The following is a 24,111-nucleotide window of genomic DNA, read 5'->3' as shown; positions in this document are numbered from 1 at the left end:
TCATAAAAAAAATACAGTTATTCTTATTTATTTTTTGCTGCACATCATCCAAATAAACAGAATTTTTGACACTCCCTGTATTGAAATATACAGTTGGGTCTGTATTCATTAAGTACTGATAATGTATCAGATACTATCACAAAATATATCACAATGCGAAAAAATATCGATATGTTGTCCAGCTTTAGTTTACAGATTCTTTTGGTGGTTTTGAAACTGTTATACTTACATGAAATAAAACTTCTACGTTTATTTTGTTGCAGTAGAATATTCTTGAAAGTTTCATATTGTGAAGAATATCGTTATTGCAACCCCCTTGCGAATTCCTTCAAATATTGTGGACATAATATTTTAGGACAAAATTGCCCTCCACAAATATGAAGTGATAAACAGTATTATAACCCACTCTTTTTGTTTTTTTTTGTAATAATGAATATTTAGTTAAAAAAAATTAGCTGCTACATGTTTGTAACATGTATATAGGCTATAAGCTATGCCACACAGTATCTTTATTTAAATTTGTGATAAGCGTGTTTTTTTTTGGGGGGGGGGGGGGGGGGCTTTTTTCTGAATTTGAGAGTTCTGTATCGTTAAACACCTGAGCTTTACCACAGACTTGAACATTTTGCGGTATCTGTGGCATGCACAATAAAACTAACTCCTCCTCGAGTGCCTCCATGCTTGAGAAAAGCCACCCAAACACATTGTTAATGGTATTTGACTATTTCCCATATTACAGCTTGTTTTACCAGAGTTAAAGAACTCCAGGCTTTTTACTGACACTGGAGTGCAGTCTAGTAAAAATGACTGACATGGCACATTTAGATAGGACTCAATTACTGAGGGTGTTTGCTAATTATTAATTTAACCCACCTCTACAGGTAAAATTAAATCCATCCCATTATGGTTTTTGTGGACTTTTCATTTTTGAAGGTAATTTCTGGCCTTTTTTGGTGTATCCATTCTCTCTCTCTTTCTCTTTCGTTTTCTCTTTTCATCTCCTCCTCTTATCCTGCTGCGGCACACCCTGCTATGAAATATATGACCTCTCTGGCTTTAGCTGCAAAATGGAGCGCTGTGGGCTGCAGGCCAGAGCAAGTTGACATTCAGCCTGTGTATCAGATGCTATTACGGCTAGATTGGGTGTCTCTGGCGCTGTCTGCTTTTCATGCTTAAGGTGGACTGCGATCGATATGGAAGATAAAGATGAATGAGGCATTGAGAGCAAGAGATTTGACCTTAAATGAAGAGCCTGAATCTTAAGGAAGGCATGAAACCCAATGGGCCTTCATCACAACACAATCTGCAACATTTTATCAGCATGGGCATCATCATCATCATTATCTCTTCTTGTTTAGCTTATTAGGAAGAGTTAAAGGAGAAATCCAGTGTGAAATGGACTTGGGTTGTAGAGAAACATAATAATGAGTATAAACTAATAGCTGTTTAATAGCTCACCACTGTTTACCCCAGCATTCTGAAATACAATGCTTTTAGCTGATGCTCCCAACATGCTCACAATGCAAGTGATAGGGGCATAGGGTTGTTTATGCAAAGAAATCGCTATTTAATCCATTAACAAACTCAAAGTAGCTCCACACTTCATTGGTAGAATTCTGAGGGCCTTGACATTTAAAACGAGGCACTGAGAACTTGCCTGAAAAATGTATTTCTACAGAATTAATCTTGCAACTTTTTTGCATGGGCAACACTATGCTCCCATCTCTAGCGTTGTAAGCCTGTTGGGAGCATTGGCTAAAAGCAATGTATTTCGAATGCTGGGGGTGAATGGAGGTGGAGTTTTTAACAAAAGTTCCTACTCATTATCATGTTTCACTACATCCCAAGTCCATTTGACACCGAAGTTCTCCTTTAAGTACCACTTGATTTGGAGCCTTGTAAAAGAAGTGTTTTCACACCAAGACAAAGGGTGTAATAAAATATCAATATATTTAAAAATATTTCATTATTTTATTTTGCAATACATATTTTGCAGATTTTTATATAAACATTGATGGCAGACAATAGTTAATTTTGTGTTAACACTTGTTTCCACTGCTCTGATTGGACAAAACGTAAACTTTTTTTTAAACCCAGATTTTATAAATAACTGCTTTTGTACTCAACCATTCTCTCTCTCTCTCTCCATTTCTTGTGTTTCAGGATGAAAATGCGACGTCACAGAGTATTCTTGCTTTGCACTGTGGGGCTATGTGTCATCTCCTTCCTCCATTACTACAAGGCCCTGCACTACGTCTCTCTGCTACGAGAGCTCTCAGCTCCATACCCCAACATCAAGTCCTTCATCATGGTGACTGGATTCTTCTGGAGGGAGCGGGCCACCCCTCTGACCAGTGCCTCCCCAGAGGAAGGGCCCCCACCGGCCCTGAGACCGTCTGACACAAGACCCCGTGCTGAGGAGGGCATTGGAGGAATAGACAGAGGCCTGGAACTGGAACGGGCAGGGGAACCTAAAGCACCACATCCGTGGGCAAAACCTGAAGAACGACAACACCAAGAGGTGGATCTCACTGAGGTAGCGAAAGTTCTTGACGTGGCTACTTTTTAGTTTGAGATTACACTGAATTAAATATTATTTTCTATTCTCAGCACTGCTGCTGGAGTTTTTAAACACCTTAATGGAATTATAGATAGGGATGTACCCGAGCCAATCACGTAATTTTCGAAGGATCGGAATTGGGTGGAAATGAGCCGGATCGCTGATGTATTAAAAATGTAACGTTTTGTAGTTACTACACAAGATCACTTGAGTATTAAGAATGCCCATGCTGCGCTCACACTGGCCGCGAGAGTGTTCATGGCCGCTTACGATGATTTATGGCCGGTAGCATAGAGTCTAATACAGCAAGCTACGTATCAAGCCATCGCTACTTTTATCAAAGCTTTAGTTTTCCTCCAAACTGTTGACACCCCATCACTGTGCTAAAGAGATGCGTATTTAAATGGATATTATTTTTATGGCTATATAGTACTTGTTTAGTTTTTAAGTTTTAATACCGTTGTTTCAATAATAATAAAAAATGTTGTTGGACAACTTGGATGCGCTTTTTCTGTTTTTACTTTATTGCCAAAGTATCGGATTGGGACTTGGTACCAACAGATACTCAAAATCAAATTACTCGGACATCCCTATCTATATAGAAATACGAAGTGCTACTGTATGCTGAGTGGAGCTAAACAAAATGCATAATGGGTGTAGAAACAAGGAGGTTGTCATAATGTTATGCTTGATCAGTGTATAAATACACATACGTATGCTTTTATTTGACATATAAATATAACTGTATTGAATTTCTTCTTACAGTTCTGACATATCTAACATATCTATCCATTCTTTTTTCACTGTCCCTGTGCAACAGCAGCAGAATGAAAATGCTAAGCTGGTGGTGTGGCACCCCAGTAGCCCAGCTCATCAGAGACCAGACTTCCAGCGACAGAGCGTTCCCAGCTCGACAGTGAAGCTTCAACCCAAGCAAGCTTCCACTCCAGACCCCTCCAGGTTTATAGGTGACTTACACAAGCGCACCTTTACCCTCCAGGAGGATCACACACCCTACTTTGTCCGCACCAAAGCTGGAGCCTGGTGCTTTCGGCAAGGAACGGAGGTAGCACCTCCTCGGGATGATGCTGGGACGGGGAAAGGCAGACCAACGATGGCAGGTGCACTCCAGAGAAAGATCTTGCAAGATCCCGAGGAGTTAAACGCTGGAGGAAAAGCAGCCGAGGAGTCGAGTGCCCCAAAATTAAAGCCCAAACGGGGCAAGAGGTTAGTGAAGTGTGTGTGCCGGCCTGGATGGCACGGTCCATATTGTGGCGTGCCTACCATGGTGTACCACTCCAACCTGCCTACTAAGGAAAGGCTGATCCCTCGTGAGAAACCGCGTAGAGTCATCAATGCGATCAACGTCAATCACGAGTTTGACCTGCTGCACGTTCGCTTCCACGAGCTGGCCAATGCCGTGGACCTGTTCTTGGTGTGCGAGTCTAACTTCACGGCGTACGGCGAGCGGCGGCCGCTGAGCTTTCTGCGCCGCCTGCTCAACGGCACCTACGACTACGTGCGACACAAGATCCTGTACGTATTTCTGAACCACTTCCCAGACGGTGGACGCCAGGACGGCTGGATTGCTGATGACTACTTGCGTACGTTCCTCACACGAGATGGGATGTCCCGTGTGCGAGGACTGCGGCCGGACGACGTCTTCCTCATCAACGATGCTGATGAGATCCCGGCCCAAGAGGGCATCCTTTTCCTCAAGCTGTTTGACGGCTGGACGGAACCTTTCGCCATCCACATGCGGAAGTCTCTTTATGGGTTCTTCTGGAAGCAGCTGGGTTCGCTCGAGGTGGTGTCTGGATGCACGACGGGGATGCTAAGCGAGGTATACGACAACGACGGGATCCGTTTGCGTCGGCGCGATTATTACACCATGCCTAGGTTCCGCAAGTATGAGAATGACACGGGACACATCCTGGTGCAGTGGTCACTTGGAAGCCCCTTCCACTTTGCTGGCTGGCATTGCTCCTGGTGCTTCACGCCTGAGGGCATCCATCTCAAACTCGTATCCGCCCAGAACGGGGACTTCCCACGCTGGGGGGACTACGAGGACAAGCGGGACCTAAACTACATCCGCGAGCTGATCCGAACTGGGGGCTGGTTCGATGGCTCGGTGCAGGAGTACCCGCCTTCAGACCCTAAAGAACACATGTATGCACCCAAATACATGTTGGACAATTTCAAACATTACCAGTACCTGCTGGAGAACCCTTATGCAAAGCAACCCGTGCTGAGTGGGGGGTAGCTGTACTGATCCTTAGCCGTTGTTGATTCGGTTAAAAAGGGGTCAAAATGGGTCCCAATATCGGGGGAGGGAGGGAATAGATCTCTGCCTACATTGTTTTTTCCCTGTTCTCTCTCATTGGACCAGACCCTAAAGGTCACACACCACCATCCAATCATTGGCAGAGGTGGGTGGGGCCAGCCAAGGCTTAAATTATGGACAAATTAAGCCTTGTGGAGTATCCTGTGGAGAAAAAAAGATTTCTTTGGTTGTTTGTTTCTTTGGTTTGGTTTCTGTTGCTGTTACTCAGCGAATATACAGAATCCTACAGGGACTGTATCAACCCGTCCATTTGTGCTGGGTTCACTACTTTGTGTCCCTATTCTTTTTGTGAGTGTATGAGTGTGTGTGTGTGTGAGAGAGAGAGATAAAGAGTAATTGAGAGAGACAGAAAGAGAAGGAAGGAGAGCGAGGGTGTTATATAGAGTAATATAAAGTGTGTGGGTATAATTGGACTTCATTGTCCGTAGTGCACTCCTGTTTTTTGCTTGCACATCAAACGATGGAAAAAAAGGAAACATCAACTCCTACAGATTCAGCTTTTTTTAACCTATTTGGAAAGCTATACCTATTCATGTCTCATCAGAAAACAAAAATACTTGTGTGCGTGTACGCTATGTCAGAGAGAAAGCTTTTGACGAGGCCGTGTGAGGCAGTGAGCGAGTCAGATGGGGGATTACTGTACAAAAGAGGGAACGAGAGAGAAAAAGAGACTGTTCTAATTTTGGTCTGATTTTGCTGATGCGTTTAGGTCCCCAGCTGCCGCAGGTCTGGAACAGGGGCACTGGAAAACACAGGAAGCACTGAACATGCTCGGATGAGGTTGCACTAGAGTTTCGGTGATACGCCTGGCAAATGGTTAGCTGTTGTAACTCTGCTAATGCGGGAAAGTTCCAAATCTAAAGAGAAACTAAGAGACTTTGTCTACATATTTGAATATTTGATGAAGGATATCAGGGCTGTACGATAAATTGCATTATTATTGTTATCACAATATGATTTTTTTTAAAAAGCGCACAGACAGAGGTGCGTGAACATTGCGAATAACAGCAAATTTAGATTGTATTACCCGCTTGGAGCAACAGGGGGAGCTTTTCACATGGCATAGCTAGGCTGGAGGCAGAGCGAGGCTGAGTGGTCGATAGTGAACGCAGACACTGCAGCTAATCATATTTCACATTAATATCAGAACAGCAATATTGCACATTAAATTAAATTTCTGTGCATGTTTCTGCACTCTTATTAAATACATGCAGTAGACCTGCATGAGGCTCATCCAAAAGCAGAACAAATCAGCAGGTCAGTTGGTTGGATTTCTGCACCGCTACAGAATGATGGCCAGAAGTAGCCAGAGGGAATCTTGACGCTAGGAAAGCTGCCTTGATTTAAAGCAGTTGAGGAACATAGCAGACATAGTGAGCTCTGGTCAACTCCTGCACAGGCTTTAACAAAGGAGTCCAGTTCTTGCAGAACTTCCGGACTTGGCTTTGATTGCCCAAGCGTGCATGCCGTGGTGCACTTGTGGTGCGCAGGGATAGACGCAAAAATATTACACTGGTGAACTCAGTGGAGGTGCATAGCAGTTTCCAGAGAAAGGGGATAGGAAGTGCGGATGGGGTAGAAACGAGCGGAGTATCAGAAGAGAGAACAGTGTGAGTTAATGTCCCTTCCCAGAGAAGATCTGAATAAATTATGGCGGATGTTAACATCCTGTATGGCAGGAGACAATTTCAGTTCAGGTTTAACCCTTAAACTTCTTTGCCAAAGTTGTATTGATGTAAAATGAAGGAACATAATTTGGCGTAAAGGTTCACACTTATCACACACATCTCTGTTATAAACATGGTTCTTTTTTATGGAACAAAAAGTGGATCTTATATAGCACTGCACAAATAACCATTTAAAGCAGCTTCATTTTGCAAGATATTGTTTGAAAGAGTTTTTTTACAAATATAGTTTGTTTTCTCTGCTCCGAATCCGTTGAGGAGTTTTTAAACTTTTTTACACCAAAAAGTAAAAAATTCAAGTGCACCAAAATTCATCTTAAGAAATCATATGAGAATGTTTTCTCTCAGCTTATTAGTCAGAGCTCTCTTGGGCAAGCAGTTTGGACAGAATTGGGACTAGATCCTAGATGCAACTCAGACTCAGCATGTGATATTTGGCCCTGAATTTTTTTTTATCTGGACAGATGTTTCACAAACAAAAATCCACAGATCCTGAATACCAAAAACATGTTGGATTCTGTCAGGCAGGGGATGGGCAGCAAATCTGGTTTGGGATGTTCTCAGGATAGATCACAAACATTTAGCATTCATGAACTCGACCTTATTCTCTCTTTCTGTGCCTTTTTTACGTATCCCAAGAAGCAAGGCACTATCTGCATCGTCTGAACTCTGCCAGTATGGTTTGCTATTAATCTAAAAAGGTCATACTGACTTTTAATATGTATATTTTTAAGGTTTGATCAGTATGACAAGCTAATTGTTATAACCTGGTGCAGTGAACCAACTGAAGCCACATCAGATCCAAAGGTTTCTGTAGTGTATCTTTAGCAAAAACGAAATCCTCAGATATCTCAAGCAGCAGGGCACCACCTGTGTCATCTGCCCTCTGGAAACGTACTGTACAGGCGGTGCAGGGAGGAACATGGGAAACAGACTGGACCAAACCGTCACTGAGGTCACAGAGGCTTTAGTGTATTTGTGTGTTTGTGTATGTGTGTCTCAAAAAGAAAGATAGAAAGAGAAAGAGGCTGACCTCCCCGCTGGAGAAAATACACGTTAAATATCTGAAATATCTGTGCAAAGGGAAATACAAGGTCACTGCATGTTTCCTGATCCTAACGAGGTGCTTTCCCTTTTCATTATACCCTCCCTCTATTCTTCCGCTTTTTAGACACACACACACAAACACACTAGGGCTGGGCGATATGACTAAAAACTCTTATTTTGATATGATAAAGTATCAGTATTTTTTTTAACACCTGGATTAAAGTGTATGGGAACAGACTATAGATTAAGCCTAGTCTTAGACTACACAGAACAGTTTAAAAGGAAAATATAGTTCATGACTAGATTTAATCCTTGTCTGAGTAAACTGCCCCATAGTATATTTAAAGAGTAAATAACACACACACACAAACACTCCCCTTCCTTGAGGTCTTCCTAACAGACAGGCCAAAAATAACCTGCTCCTCATGTCAGTGGGATCTATTTCCTATGTCTGGCATTTGCCCCTCACCCCCAACAGTACACACACACACACACACACACACACACTCGCACATGCTGAAGGGTGAAGGCGCCTGATCAGCTCCGTGCCCGCCTGCCCGTGTGTATCTCCATTCCGTTGCATCAGGCTGGGCCACTGTTTCCATGACGATGCCCTACCCTGCCTGTAAAGGCAGCCTATTCGATATAAGTGACAGGCAGAGAGAGATAGAAAGAGAGAGAGATGCTTGCTGTTAACTACACATTCACGTACACATGTTTAGGGCTGCACTATATATATATATATATATATATATATATATATATATATATATATATATATATCCTGTATTCATATCTCCCCTGTTATATCAGAAAATGACTGCAAACCACTAGAGGGAGCATGCGAATGATAGTAAATGGAGCTAATAGGCTAATCTCAAATAAAAATTGTAACTAATAACTTGGATAGGATTTTCCTTTCATTTTGGAATTTAAAATAAAGTATTTCACTAAAAAAAAACAAGAATTTACCTACGTTTGTCATTACATTTTTCTACAGCAAACAGGTTTTAGGTAGAAGGTGCTAGTATTGCTGCTACTTTGAGCTGACTGGCAGGTTAGCTGAAGCTAAAGTAACAGCCAAAGCACGTTTAAAATGCTTAAAACTGAAGTTTAAAAGCTTTAATGAATATTTCTGTGGTGCTGAAACATTCATTATTGTTCTGTTTTGAAAAAATAGTAAATTTTTAATTAAAGATTAACAAACTCTGGTTTTGCTTAATTGCTCCATATGAATCCTTTCATTGACTCTGAGTCAGATTCTCACTCAGAATTGATTCTCCAGTGGGTATTGTGCTCTCTATTAGAGATTCTCTGACATGACTTTTTTTTAAGAATGGCTAGCTGCATCTAAATGATGTGTTTGTGCTTGCTGGAGTGGTAAGTGGAGACCTCTAGTGGAAGCCTCCAGTAACACTTTAACAAAGCGGTTGTTTACATGAACCCATAACCAAACAGCAAGTATCTCTCTAACCTAAGGGGAGATAAAGAGTATGGCTGTTCTAAAATCTGTTCTCTTAGTGTCTGTTTAACTGTGAACCAAATACTTCCAGCCAGCAAAAGAGTACACTTTTTTAACCCACCATAGATTTCTAATTAGTATGTACACAAGACACTGCTCCCGATATGTCACTACTCTACAATCATAAAAATAAAAAGATACTGTGTAGCCACAGGGGTTGCCAAAGGTTCTCGAGAGGTAAAATGCCATTAAAGAATAACTCTTGGTTTCATAATAAACCAGGCTTTTAATAGAGATGTGAAATAAGTGTGAGGAACTCATTAAGCCTTTGAGACGTGTTGGTCACTGAAAAAAAAAGTTTTTTTTTTCCTTTCCATTTTTCTTTTTTTTTTCTGAAAATGTAGCACACAAAAATGATCTAAGAACTGTAGTTTTTTGTCCTACTAATACTGATGTTTTGACCACCTCAGTGGACACATTATTAGATTATTTAATTATTTAATTTTTCAGCACATAAACAAACCTGCATTGCACCCAAGCAAGAAAAACCAGCATGCTTCTGTTTTTAAAGGAGAAATCCAGTAGTGAAATGGACTTGGGGTGTAGAGAAACATGTATTTCCACTGAATACACCTCAAGTCAGTTTTCTACTAGATTTCTCCTTTAATTAAACACAAATGATATGTAGTCAACAGAGAGAAATTATCTTTAACGATGCAGCTAAAGAATTACAATCCAAATCTGCTGTAGTTTAATGGTTTATAATTGTATTTCAGGGATGAACAATCAGTAAATCTTGACATTTATGCTAAATCTGAATTAAAAGTGTTAACAAACCGTCCATTGGTGTAAAGGTTTGCACATTGGTTTATGTTCAAGAAAACCAACCAACTAAAGCACCTTTATTGATTCAGTATATTATACAGTATCATGCTGGTGTCACTTTGCCCAGCATGGTCAAAGAATGTAATTAAATGGCGTAAAGAACCTTGATCCCTATTACACGCATGGATCTTCTGTCCTTCTGTTCTTATGGTGGGTTCTCTCTATTAGTGGTGTGTGTCCGCAGCCTGTGTGCGCTGACGCAGTTTCATGTTTCCCCATGTGGGCGGGTTTCTCTGAGCCGGCGTGAGCGGCATGGCAAGAGGATTAAGAAGAACTGTTTTGCTGCGGCCTCTTAAGCTGCTGCGTTTAGGTTCTGGCTGCAGTGTCCACTCACATCTGCCCGTGGGGGGTGTAGTGGGTGGTGGGTGTTTTTCACACCACTGCAGTGCAGAGGTGCTGTGTGTGTGTGTGTTTTTTAGTGTGTGCTCCCCAGGATCTAACACTATTAGCACACGTTAGAGAGATATACGCACATTCACTCATGTGCACTGGATTACTGTGGGAAATGCACAGCTGGAAATCCACTAAGCAGGTGCCATGTCGGCCAAGTGAGTCACCTTTGAACAGAATACAAGCGTAAGGAGAGCTTTTATTCCTTCCAAAACAACCAAACGCTTGTGGACTTACCTCCCTTTTAGTCTGTTTCACATGAGGAACCTAGTGGGTCCTAGCGGTCGTTCTTATAATCCACCTATTATTATTAAAACCTTATTGTTTTGGTATTAATCTAAAAGGTTCCTACTGACCCAATTTTTTTAATACTTCCAGCACTAATATCACATAAATAGGCATAATCAAAATAGGCAAAATAGGCATAATCAAAAATTCATACAGTGTACAATAAAATCAACAAAAATCTCTTGTAATTCCTTTATATCTTTGCAAGTGAAATCCTCTCATAAATCTGGTCTAAATATGTTGTATTTCTCATTAACATTGTTGTAAGAATACTATAAGATTATTCCATGTATTTCTAACATATGTTTACTTGTTTTAAGCAATAATTTCCACTGAAAACAACACTTATTTTATGTGAGATAAACACTTAAAACAATTAAGTGGATTTAAAGTAATAAATCTGATAAAATTACTATAATATTTTTCAAAATGAGATATTAAGAAATATTACATATTAAGACTACATTAAAGAGGATTGTACCTGTTTAAGATAAGGTAACATTTTACAATAAGGGTACATTAATGAACTTTGTACTTATTAAGAAAAATTGTCTTAATTAGTTATTGATTGACACTAGTCTAGACTTAATTAATCATTACAACATTATTTAACTAATGTCTAAGTAATAGTAATGTAATGTAATAGTGTCAATTAATAATTAGTTGAGACTTTAATTAAATATTTAACAATGTTTTTACTGTTCTAGATACTGTTAATTGATGTACCCTTATTGTAAAGTGTTATCTTTAGTAAGGTTTTGCAGTGTTTATTTTTTGTGCTTCCTTGTTCATTACTTTTTTATGACCACTCCGTCCCAAAGAGAGATAAAATGATGAATTATGAATTATAAATGATGTTTTTTGGTACACAGACCCACACAAATTGTTTAAATGTTGACATCAAAAAGCAAAATGAAGAAAAAAATGGGTCTTTTAAGTTGAATAGCCTCATAAAAAGCTTGCTTAACGTTTGATTAAACAAATTGATTAAAAAGTAACAGTACACAACTAATTCTTCTAGGCCCATTGTAGACCCAAATCCTCTGCCTGGTTTCTTCCCCACTTACAGAAGCATGACACAGCCTCGCTCAGCCAGCCTCTCAGAGATATACAATTACACATCCAGTCCAAATCAAGGAGACCTCACAGTTCTCGAGAAGGAAGGAAGGAAGGGCTTGAGGTCTTGATGTGTCCAGTTTGGAATGCAGGCTTCGAGATAGCTTCGAGATTGTTGTTTATAGATTAGAGAGGCTGTTTTCCTCTTCAGGGATTTCGGGTGGGCTGGCAGGACGGGGTGAAGACTGGCATCAGTGGTATCGCTCTGATAGAGAGGCAGGAAGGGAGTGAGGGAGCGAGGGAGTCAGAATGAGATAATGAAAGGGTGCAATTCAACAGTGTGGCAAAGAATAAAATCGTGGCATTCCTCTTAATGGCCTTATAAACAATCTAATTATCTGACATCTTATCATACAGGAGTGTGTTTTATGAAGTTATGAAGTTTTTAAAACATTTATTTACTCCAAAAAGTCAAAAACAAGTGAGAGTTAGTGTTTTATTCCTGAAGACTCTTATAGCTTATTCAGCTCCTCATGTCATAGAGATGCCATCATGCTTTACTGAGCATTAGAAGGCCTTGTATGAAGCCTGTTGATGCCAATGCAAAATGCAATTATGTCTGTTACACACTGGCGAAGCAAAACATTATGACCACCTAATTTTTTCTACACAAATGATCAATGTTGGACACGTCGTAGTCCTATAATTACAGAATGTCCTGTATCTGTTTCTCTGCATATTCAACACTGTTATCCTCAGGACCTCACAGGACCACCACAGAGCAGATATTATTATTTGTGTGGTGGGTCATTCTCAGCACTGCAGTGAGTAACACTGACATAGTGGTGGTGTGTTAGTCTATGACACAGCAGTGCTGCTGGAGTTTTTAAACTCCTCACAAAGAAATCCTAACGTGTGAAATGATCCTATTTCATGACAATAAATATTATTATTATAATTTTTTTTGTCCCATTTTCTCCCAATTTACACAGCCAATTACCCAACCCACTCATTAGGACTTCCCCTATCACTAGTAATACCCCAACACACCAGGAGAGCCCTTGTGCTTAGCGTCACCCTGGAGTGATGTTGAGAGGGAGCGCCATCTACCCACCCAGAGAGAGCATGGCCAATTGTTCCATCTCAGGGCTCTCTGTAGCCGATGGCAAGCTAAATGAACTGGATTCGAACTGGCAATCTCCTGATTATAGTGGCAGCGCTTTAGTCCGCAGGATCACTCGGAGCCTGGCAATAAATCTACTTATTTTCTCTGATGAGAATTTTAGTATTACAAAGCATTGTGTAAGTGTACGATTATTTAGCTCATTTTAGGAATAATTATCTTTATCAGCCTTACTTAAAATTATACAGCTTATTTTATGTCGCACAAAACAAAACAAAATAAGCACAAAAATCAAAATACACGTTATTATGGCTGTAGTGTCTCAATTTATGCCGGAAAATAATTTTGTATGATTTTTATTGCTTAATATATAAACATATATCTCATTTTATGTATATTTTTCTAGTTTTTGAGAATGGATCTTTTGCAGTAAACAGTAACCCACCACCCAAATATTGCCTGCCCTGTGGTGGTCCTCTGGTGGTCCAGGCCACTAAAGAACAGAGTGAAAGGAGGATAATAATAATGTATGCAGAGAAACAGAAGAACTACAGTCTACTGTATGTGGTGCTTCAATATGTGGAGTATATAATAAAGCAGACAATGGTTGCAGTAACAAGGGCATGGTCATAATGTTATGCTTGAAGGTTGATGGTTGTAAGACATTAAGAATACATCAGAATGATTAAGTACTGAATAATGAAATATATAAGCCTAATTATAATATGCTTGCAGTTTTAAATAAAGGTTGAGTAAAAAGTAACAGGAAAAAAATAAGTGGTATCTCCTCCTTCCTGAGGACATCTGCTTTTTTCACTCCATTTGATAGAAGTGCCATCATGCTTTTCTTTTTTAGCATAAGAAGGCCTCGTATGAAGGCCTGGTGAGTTGAAACAGGTTCTCCTTTGTTTGTTGTAATGTAATCGTTGCCTAGCCCGAGTCGCGAGGTGAAAGAGAAACAGCCAGAGGCGACTGGCTTCTGCCCAGATCTGCGCTTTTTTTCTCCTTCTTTCTTGCGGATGAAAAATCACTTAGAAAATGACTCCCAAAAACATGCTATAATGGAGCTTTACTGGGGGCGTCTCTTTCTCTCTCCTTCTCCGTCTTTCTCGTTCCTGTCTTTGTCTTTCCACTCTCCATCTTCCATCCTTTTGTCTGCAAAGCGTCCTCCCATTTTGAGGTTTGCGTTTTTTTTATTTGCTGATTTATTTTTGATTTTTGAATGATTATCAAGCTGTTTCGCTGTTGTAAAAATGTCCTTGTTGTTGTTTACATGAATTATCTTATTATCTTATTATTAAGTTATTACTGTCCTGTCTGTCTCTGTTAACAAAAAGGGAAAAATTATTATATGGAAAGAGAAAAAACATTAATTACGTGGTGGAGGGTTTACATTCACCTTTATCAGTGATTATTGTCTTATTGTATGCATTGTATTTTATTTGATTTTATTTTATTGGGTTGGACTGATACTCCAGCAGTATCGTATATGTTGAAGCACTGTCACTGTAGACATCATCTTCCTTCCTGTCTGTCCTTCTTCATGATGTATTTGTACAGTTTGAAAAGACATTACTGAAACATATCTGTTACGCACTTGTTCAATTTTTTTTTTAATGATCATTTTCTTTGGATTTGTTTGGTTGGTTTGTTTTGTACCTGTGAATTTTGAGGCCCGCTTAAAATCGATCAGGGATTTGTATCTGTACATACACCCTACATGTTGTGATGCAGCTTTTTCTTTTTTTATGTTTCTTTTTTTGTTTTTTTGTGTGCATGTCAAATCCTGTGTAAAAAAAAGATATATCAGGTATTTTAGAAGGGAATTCCACTTATTTCTCTCATAAATTGTCTGTATAATTTAAATACGAGGACATGATTAGAATCATTCAGTTTGTGTGTTTTTAGTTTAAGGTGAGAATTACATTATGCATTATTCTGCCATTATGGAGAAACTTACAGGCTCACAGTAGTGCTGAATGGAACCGGACGTCTGAAGAGTAAAATGCTGCTTAAAAGCTACATCACAAATAGTTTGACAGAAAATGTCCCATATATCAATTCCCTATTAAATAGCCAATTGATTTACAATGATATTAACATACTCTTTTCATTCTAAACATATTTTTTCATCCAATTTTTGTCTGTAGGATGCTGTGACTGTGCTTTTTTCACTTTTTACCATTTACTTCGTTGCATTGAAACTTGCTATGATCCTTATTTTACACACTGCGCAAGGCTCCTTGTGATGCTCACTGCTATATTGCACCCCGCCAACAGTATATTTTCATGATTTTGCAGCTGCGCCATTTAAATTAAATTAGTATATTTTTTGCACGTTTCGAGTCACATAAAGCATACTTTTCCTGCAGTTATGATAGCAAAGACACAATGACATGTCCTAAATCCTAAATCAGGCTGCACAGAGCACGGTGGATGACTCACCTATAGGGCCCTATAAATCTCTCTACAATAAACCACTTTAAACCAAACCAACTCTGAATGATTCTACATCTTAAGCATTGAATTTTAAATTTTCAGACAATTTTGAAAATAGGTGGAATGCCCCTTTAAACCCTTTTCAAAGCTGGAGAAGAAAATTTGAATGTTAAGAGAAGAGAGGTAGGAGAATGTGTGTGTGTGTGTGTGTGTGTGTGTGTGTGTGTGTTTGTGAATTAGTGTGAGTGAGTGTGAATTAGTTTGAGTGTGTGTGTCCAGCAGTCCATATGCTGTGTCAGAGCAGATCAAAGGCAGTGATGACACTTATGTACTGAGCGACAGATGGGCACACAAACACATACACACACACACACACACACACACATACACCCACACACACAGACTCTCGCACACATACACAGAGCCATCCAGCCAGCAGCGCCTGGCTTTAAACCATGTCAGCATCCCGTTTCATCTTTGACCATCACGTGATGCAAGATGTAGTGTGTTTGTGCGTGTGTGTGTGTGTGTGTGTGTGTGTGTGTGTGTTTTGGTTAATGCTCAGAACCTAACCCAGGCTATTACACTCACACACACTTGTGTTCTCTCAGCCGAACCTTAAGTCCAACAGGGTCATTAGTCAGGCAAGTGCTGACCAGGGCAAAACCACAGAAAGAGAGAGAGAGAAAGAGAGAGAGAGAGAGAGAGAGAGAGAGAGAGAAAGAGAGAAGGCCAAATCATGCACTGTATATAATATATTTGCTTATACCAGGTACATCAATTATATTTTATCATTTTTTTTGCGTTCCAGTTAAACTTCAGGCTAATAACCACTTCAAACATTTTATATGAAATAAACTTGTAATATATATATATATATATATATATATATATATATATATATATATATATATAATGGCAGCTTTTTGTTTTTTTTGTTTTGTTTTGTTTTTTTTTACCTTTAATCTGTAACCACTGTTTTTGGAAATTTTAATTTGCTTTTAAATTTGCATATTTTTAAATATGCTGCATGGTTACCCCTTCTGACTTCTAGTCAAATTTACCATCACTAATATTTGAATTTACCAGACAGTTTCACAGAAGGAATCTTATGAGAAAGAAATAATATGTGTTGTGCTTTTTTTTTGGTATTCTTTAAACATCTTAAGTATTTTCTTTCTTACTTAAAACTCCCTTAAAATAATTGGCTTTACGTTTTTAAGTATTATATTAACTTATAATTAACTCACACATCTTAGAATAAGATCAACATCTTAAAGAATTATGTAGTTTATGTAGTTAAACTTTAAGCTAAATGTCACGTCTGATATTTTAAACGAAGTAATTTGGGGTTTTCTTCTTGCTTTTTAATTTTTTTAGATATATTATTATTATAAAACATACTAGTGTCACTGTCTTGAAATGGTTAAATTTTAAAATACATACATTTGCCTATTTTTGAATATGGCCAGGTATCACCTCACTGATACCCCAGTTCATCCTTATTAGTAGAAGTGCAGGACTTTTAGGGTTTAGGGCTGTAATACCTGACAGCGACCACTAGAGGGCAACAGGCTCCTCAGCTACACTTTTTTATCTTTTCTTTTACTCATCTGCTCAGCTTTCTGTCTGACCGTCTGACCCCGACCATGTTACTAGTTAAAGAGGAGCTCTTTGGAGTCAGGTCTCCTAAAGATACTTAGAACTTTCCAGAAGAAACCTGCAGAGCCACAGGTTTGTCATTTAGGCCTGTTTATTTGGCAGAGGCCTCTTATCTAGAGCCACTTACAGACTGGTTGCATCCAAGTATGTAAATAAACTAGAGTTATTACTCTGAATTATTTGAATGTACCCGATGGTTTTACAAAAAGAATATTATTCTAAGACCTCACACTGGTCTTAGAATAAGCTCAACATCTAAAAGAATCCGTTTATATATTGTCTGCACTACTTAAAGAATATAATGGATTTTTAATGTTATGACAATTTTAAAATGCTCAGTTTTTAATTTAGTTCCCCCCCTATTTTACACAAATCTAACAGAATAATAAAACAGTATTAATTTAAAAAAATTATAAACTTCTGTCATTTATTAAAAGCTGTAAAATTCAGCATAAAACCATACATTTCGAAAAAATAACACTTTCTTTATAAAATATTTGAGAAGGTTTTTTTTAATGCATTTAAGAACATTTTTTTCATAAACATTTTTTTTTTGTAGAGCATTTTAAGTATGTTTTCTCTTAGGAAAGCGTTTGTGAATCTGGTCCCAAGTAGCCATGCTGATCAAAAAGCTGGTCATCTTTGCTGATATATAACTTTCTAGTTGTAGATCAGGCAAATACAGAGTAACTTGTGAAATTGCAGTGTTAAATCAATTATTAATAGTGTTACAAACACTGTGAGTTTAATTTGAACGCTTGCAGTGTTAATGTAACACTAACAGTGCTGATGTAACACTGGCAGATTTACTGCGTGGGTGTAGATACACAGCTCCAAAACAATTAATGAAATAAACGCTTAAACAATTTTAAATGTAAACATTGAGAACACAAGAACAAAAACGATGTGAAGCCAGAAATGTTGCCAGGTAGAATCTAATAGCACTGATATCTACTTTTTGCATTACATTTTTTTTGTTTTGTTTTATTATGTTCTGAACACAGGGAAGTGGTTCCAATGCAGTCACACTGGTGTTGGGTTGTTTTGCCTAGAAAGGATGTGGGTGGGTTGGCTGACCGGTCTGGCTGTAACACTATGCGTGTTTGAGTGTGTGTGTGTGTGTGTGTATGTTTTTTTCAGTGGCTTGGCGTCCTCGTCTCTTCTTCATATTCTGTTGTGTCCCATTCAGGGTTCTGACCCCTTCACCTAAAATATCTTCCTGAGCCGAGGGAGGGAATGACTAACGCTGTTGTATTTAAGAAGGCAGACGTTTTCAGTTAAAAAAGGATATTTTTCCCCTCCTCTGTTAGCGATCTGAAAGACTGTACATTTCTCTGAGTTGATTTAAAAAATAAAGCCTTTTTTTGTTCTGTATATGAATGGCTCTATGTTAACCTGAACAGAAAAAAATAATGAATTCTATGACAAAGAAACTATAATAAATTAATTTTAAAATTGTACAACTGCTGAGACTCAAGTTTGTTGTGTCCAATGCCATCTAAACATAAGTCTTATCCAGACAGGATTGGTTTCTCAGGGGGTTCTAGAGTAATTTTCTCTTTTATGGGGGGTCCTCTGTGATTTTATTCCCGTCCGGACTTACCATGTACCTGTTTTTCTCAGACATCCTCTAAGAAAATTACAGGCTGAATTACCTACTGTTTTTCGCTGAACTCCATGGTCCTCCGGAAGTTTTAGTCCTGTCCATACACACTGTTTCATTTTTGTCACCTAATTACGCACTGTAATTACACTTTGGGTGCATGTTTCCACAGAGATCCACGTAAACACAACAGCAAGTGGAAATGGAGGAGTTACTGAACACGTCATGTGACTGAGAAAAACGGAAAACTCAATGGTCCTCCTGTTTTATTCAACTGCAGTCCGAATGCAAGAGTTCGAAGAATGATTAGAAGTGTGAAATATTTTTCACAGACGTCCACCTGAAGAACGAATCCCGTCCGGATGGGGCTTTGGATTTTGTTTTTTCAGTGCTTATTTTACATTTTGGCTTAGTGCAGTTTATCTCCACTATTCACACAAAACTCAAACTCAAATGCACAAAAATATTTTTAAAATATTTTAAATTATCCATTCAGAATGAAATTTTGGCATAACTGCCAGATTTATAACATTTATAACATTGTTTCCACGGAGATCCTCATAAACACAACAGGTAGTGGAAATGGAGGGGCTACTGAACAGGATGTCAAGTGATCGAGAAAAACAAAAAACTCAATGGTCCTCCTGTTTTATTCAATTGCAGTCCGAATGCAAGAGTTAGAAGAATGATTAGAAGTGTGAAATATTTTTCACAGACGTCCCCCTGAAGAATGAATCCCGTCCGGATAGGGCTTTAGATTTTGTTTTTCAGTGCTTATGTTACATTTTGACTTAGTGCAGTTTATCTCCACTATTCACACAAAACTCAAACTCAAATGCACAAAAAAATTGAACTGAAACCAGTGGTAAAAATATTACCGTAAACAACAGATTCACTATTTTGGGAAAAGATCACTTAACCTAAGACGGATGGATCGTGGAGCTGCGAGGGCCTCAGGCACAAGTGTTTTTACACAGAACCATTTATTTGGTGGCCGGTAAACAAACTCACTCTCGCTAATTGCTGTCCCTTAAGGCGACAGTAATAAGTAGGTGGGGAACTCGGTAGGGGGCTGTTTTTTTCTCTCTGCACTACACCCTCCGTCTCTGGCTTGGCTGTACACTCCATTTTCTGTGCAGACGCACTGGTCTGAGATCAGTTTTGGTCAGTCAGTCCTGTCAGATCTGGGTGGAGCTCCACCCCAGGCTGCTGACCACTAAGCTCCTGCTATGCAGTTTGGCAAACACGTCTACCTCTCAGAGAGCAAAACATGGCTTCACTTCAGTTCCACACCAGCAAACCAGCAGCAACATTCATTCTCAGCAACATCTGAGCTTGTTAAAAGTTTGGCTTGGTCTCCATCCAGACACATTTTGGTCTGAGGAGCTGAGTCACAATAGTCTCCTGGGGCTGCTGAGGACACTCACCCACTTATTTTCACCCTGTGATACACTCCCACTGAGCGGGAGGTTCTATATCACATGTGTCAAACACAAGGCCCGCGGGCCAAATGTGGCCCGCCACGTCTTTTTATGTGGCCCGCGAGAGCTTGTAAAATCTTAGTGTCTATAATAAATAGGTCAGAAGCGTTCTTTGACCAAAAAATAAATTTCCCACAATGCTTGTCGATTGTATTACCCGCAAAGTTACGGTGTTCTGTCGAATTCTGCTACCTTGTCGAACCGTGCTGCCCCAATGTATATTTAACTGTAAAAATACAAAAGAAGCACTATTCTAGGGCATGTACCCAGTGATATTCCAGTAGATGTACGTTATTAGATTTGGATTGCATAATTCATTGTACCATGGCAAAGTTATAGTAAATATAGCTCATTACAAACTGCTTTTGTATTTATTTATGATAATAAGTGTAATTTTTAGTTTCCATTTACACTTTTGTGCAATGACAGTGCGTCCAGGTCGTTTAATGCATATAAACCCCCCTAAACCCGAGTAATTATACATAAAACTCGAGAAATAATTAAATTGTGTAGGTCGGCGCATGCGCAGTACCTTTGGGAAGCATGTATCGATGGGTAGGAAAATTCGACAGAACACCGGCTTACTGCCACTACACGGCAGTGTAGTCATTGATGTGGAAACCCTGCCGGAGGGAAGGTGTAACTTCGCGGGTGGAATTGAGACATGTTTATCCCATAATATCCAGAAAAAGAAAAGTTGATGCAGACGGACGGCTGTGCTTCAAGGCGAAAGACCGGTATGCATTTTGTGTTACTGACCAAAATAAACGCTTTTTAGAAGAGATATAAATTATGTGTAAATATTTATAAGACAATAGCTGATAAAATCTGTTTTAATGAGGTTAATAAACATCACTGTGACATCGCTAGTCGCAGTTTCACCTCAGCAAAGGACGAGGAGGTGAATCACTTATCTAACCAGCCTTTACTGATTTCTGCCCCCAATAACCCTTTCAATAACCTCCAATAGCCTTTAATAGTCTCCAGTAGCCTTCAACAGTCTAACCTTGCAGCCGTGGTGTGTTCTAAACTCCGTAGTTATAAACATCCTGAGGTTAGCAGCGCGCTAACTGACCTGTTTATAATGTAATCCGAGCAGTGACTCCGGGATGGCTGCTCTAAACTGCTGCTGTTAGCTGCTTGGGCTGAAATATGAACTGTAGAGAGCTGTATTATCCGGTTAGTGGGGTTATTTTATTTCATACACAGAAGAACTTAAAATTTTAAAAACGCTCCAGACTGGCTCAGCTGAGTCCTGTAGCCCGTGGCTGGGCTGTAGCTCTGACTCAGTAAAGACTGTGGGCTTGTGCTGCTGCAGCTCCCACTAGTGGTTGGATGAGGAAATGCTAAATCTGTCACAGCTCACAATTTTTGATTTTATATTAATTAAGCCTCTTTTCAGTATCAAACGTTTTGATCAAAGTTAATATAACTTGTATTTTATGTCATTTCTATTCACTTGTATAGTTTGGTTCTTGATTGATGGAGTTTTTGGATTTCATAACAGGATTTATGTTAATAGAGCAACAAGCAAACATTTTTTCCATGCAACTGTAATATTTGATTGAATAAATAATATATTGAGAGTTATTTAACATTAAGGAGTAATTACATTCATTTACATATATTACATTTGGTTACATTTTCTTATATTTATAAGTTACATCTGGCCCTCGGAGGACAGCCAATATGCCAATGTGGCCCTCGGCCAAAATGAGTTTGACACCCCTGTTCTATATCTACGTGTGTGTGTTTACGCTATGCCTGTCCACAACACCTAGAATGTGGTTCTCTAGAACAGCGTTTCTCAACCTTTTTTCTATCACGGCACCCTTTAAATTTATGCGAGATGTCAAGGCACCCCAGTTTACGGACGGGGGGGGGGGGGGGTGTGCTGGCGCAGTACTTCAGGTGAGAACGAGGGGTGTGTCCCAATTTAGGGGCTGCATCCTTCAGAGGCTGTATTCGAAGACAGATTGCGTCACAGCTGCGCAGTAATACACCGCCTCTGTGGGTCGCATCCTTCAGAGTATGCTGCCTGTGAATTGGGACACACCCCGACACGAGCTGACTCTGGAAAGGAAATATGCACGTGAGGCGCAATATTTTGACGGCACCCCCGGGTGCCGCGGCACCCTGGTTGAGAAACACTGCTCTAGAATATACAGCGGTGTGAAAAAGTGTTTGCCACCTTCATGAATTCTTATTTTTTGTAAGTTATGTTATATGTTTTAGATCATCAAACCAATTTAAATTTCAGTTTCATCGTTTTTTCATTCATTTTAAAATGTCTAGTTTCCCTAGGTCCCTCTAGTATGAATAAATGCCATGTGAGTCGTTTTTTATTTTTTTATTTTTTTTTGTGAAAAAAGTGCTTAGGTGTCTCTATTTAGCCCTGCTTTAGATCACTGCATTAGAGGTCTCTGGCAAACTGGTTTTGAATAACTTTATGCCACTCCTGGTGCAAAAATTCAAGCAGTTCAGCTTGATTTAATGCCTTGTGATCATCTTCCTCTTGATTATATTGCAGAGGTTTTCAATTTGCTAAAATCAAAGAAACTCATCATTTTATGTGGTCTCATTTTTATCCAGAGCTGTATGATAAATAAAACCCTATTGAGGTTTTGAGACCTGTAATATAAAATAAGTTTTTAAAATTCATACAGTTGCTGTCAGATTAAAAGTAAATCAAAAGGATTAATTTATTAGTTCACTCATGAAATTCACTTAAAATGCTGTAGAACTTGTCAAACACTTTCCAAAGAATACAGTAACATGTTAATAAAAAGCATTATATATTGTACATATACATCTAAAACTTTGAATATCTTGTGACAATTATAGTTGACTGTATTGCTGAACACAGAAAAACTATCATTATTTCTTCATTCAATTTATTTTCTACTTTGTAGAATAATATTACATGGAACCTAATTAGGGACACATAAGGAATTATGTAGTAAACAGTAAAAACAATAAATAAATCGGCCTTCACAATCTGCTTGCCTAAACCCAACAGAGATGGGTGATTGAGCTGGATGAGCTTGAGCACAATGTGAAGGAAATTGTTCTAATTGTTATCAATTGTTCTAATAAGCTATTATTTAGGACCTCCAGGAACTCCTTTAAGAAGCTGAGAAACCAAACCAAAATAGAAAACTCTACCTCAGAGCCACAGAGCAAATACAAAATGTGGCTACTTAGAAGAATCTAAAGTATAAAACATATTCTTTTTTTTTTCTTTTGTTTTCTAAATAATTCTAGATGTGTTCATTCATATTTTAAAGTTTTCATTGATAAATTTACAATGTAAAAATTATAGAAAAAAAGAAAACACAATTAATGAGAAAAGGTGTGTATACAGCAACTTTCTGGAGTTCAAAAACCTGGAGTTAAACAAAAATGTGTGAAAGTGTTAAATTGTGTGAGTTTATTCTCCAACTTAAACAACAAGTTGAGTTGAGGGGAACTCTTTGGTGGTGTAGAGTTTATTTCAGAGTTTATTCCAAGGTGTTGAGTAGCGTGACTGAACTCTCTAATGGGCGTGTCCCCCAATCCCAGCTTACCATCAGTGTGAAGTCTTGCCCACCAGGACTACCTTCCATGGGGTGTTTCATGATATTTTAAATAAAGGTTGTTTGTCTAGCTATGTGTTGTTGACTATAAGAGCAAGTTACCACCTTCTGCTGGCAGTACACTAAGAACTGCAAATTTTGTTGTCATTTTTCTCTTAAATATTCCAGGGTTTTAAAATATTAGTTTAATAACACCAATTTGTGCATTAATTGTTAACCCTATGAAGGATTTTATGGTAAAATAAACTCCAGCTGAGATCTGTATTTTACTGTAGATGGGATAAATTTTTTAACTCCCACAACAGTTCAGATTTAACACCTGAACAGAGTTAAAAGGCCAAACTCCCAGAAAAGAGTAACTTTAACTCTGTTATAAAGTTTATTCGATGGTCACGCATATATACACTTAGAATTAGTTGATATTAACTCTCAGGGAGTTTATTCCAAAAAACTGAATTTGCTGTGTACAAACTTTTGACTGGTACTGCATATTAAATCAAACAGAGTCAAA

At 38.8% G+C, this 24,111-nt stretch overlaps 1 protein-coding gene across 2 annotated transcripts in view; it reads left to right on the top strand.

The window, feature by feature from the left end:
- mgat3b (beta-1,4-mannosyl-glycoprotein 4-beta-N-acetylglucosaminyltransferase b) overlaps positions 1 to 5,136 on the top strand; it is a 76,264-nt gene extending 71,128 nt beyond the window's left edge. Inside the window, exons 2-3 of one of the 2 annotated variants that reach the window (XM_022675528.2) lie at positions 2,164 to 2,536; positions 3,384 to 5,136. In XM_022675528.2, the coding sequence (XP_022531249.1) occupies positions 2,165 to 2,536; positions 3,384 to 4,823 (1,812 nt within the window). In that variant the 5' untranslated portion in view covers position 2,164 and the 3' untranslated portion in view covers positions 4,824 to 5,136. Of the gene's footprint in view, positions 1 to 2,163; positions 2,537 to 3,380 lie in introns of both variants that reach the window. The other variant, XM_007231209.3, reaches the window with a different exon arrangement.
- Positions 5,137 to 24,111: the final 18,975 nt, after the last annotated feature.

Source organism: Astyanax mexicanus, chromosome 5 (genome assembly GCF_023375975.1).
Source record: "Astyanax mexicanus isolate ESR-SI-001 chromosome 5, AstMex3_surface, whole genome shotgun sequence".
Lineage (NCBI taxonomy): Eukaryota > Metazoa > Chordata > Actinopteri > Characiformes > Acestrorhamphidae > Astyanax > Astyanax mexicanus.
Note: the sequence above shows the minus strand (reverse complement) of the source record. Positions and strands in the feature narration are given on the sequence as shown.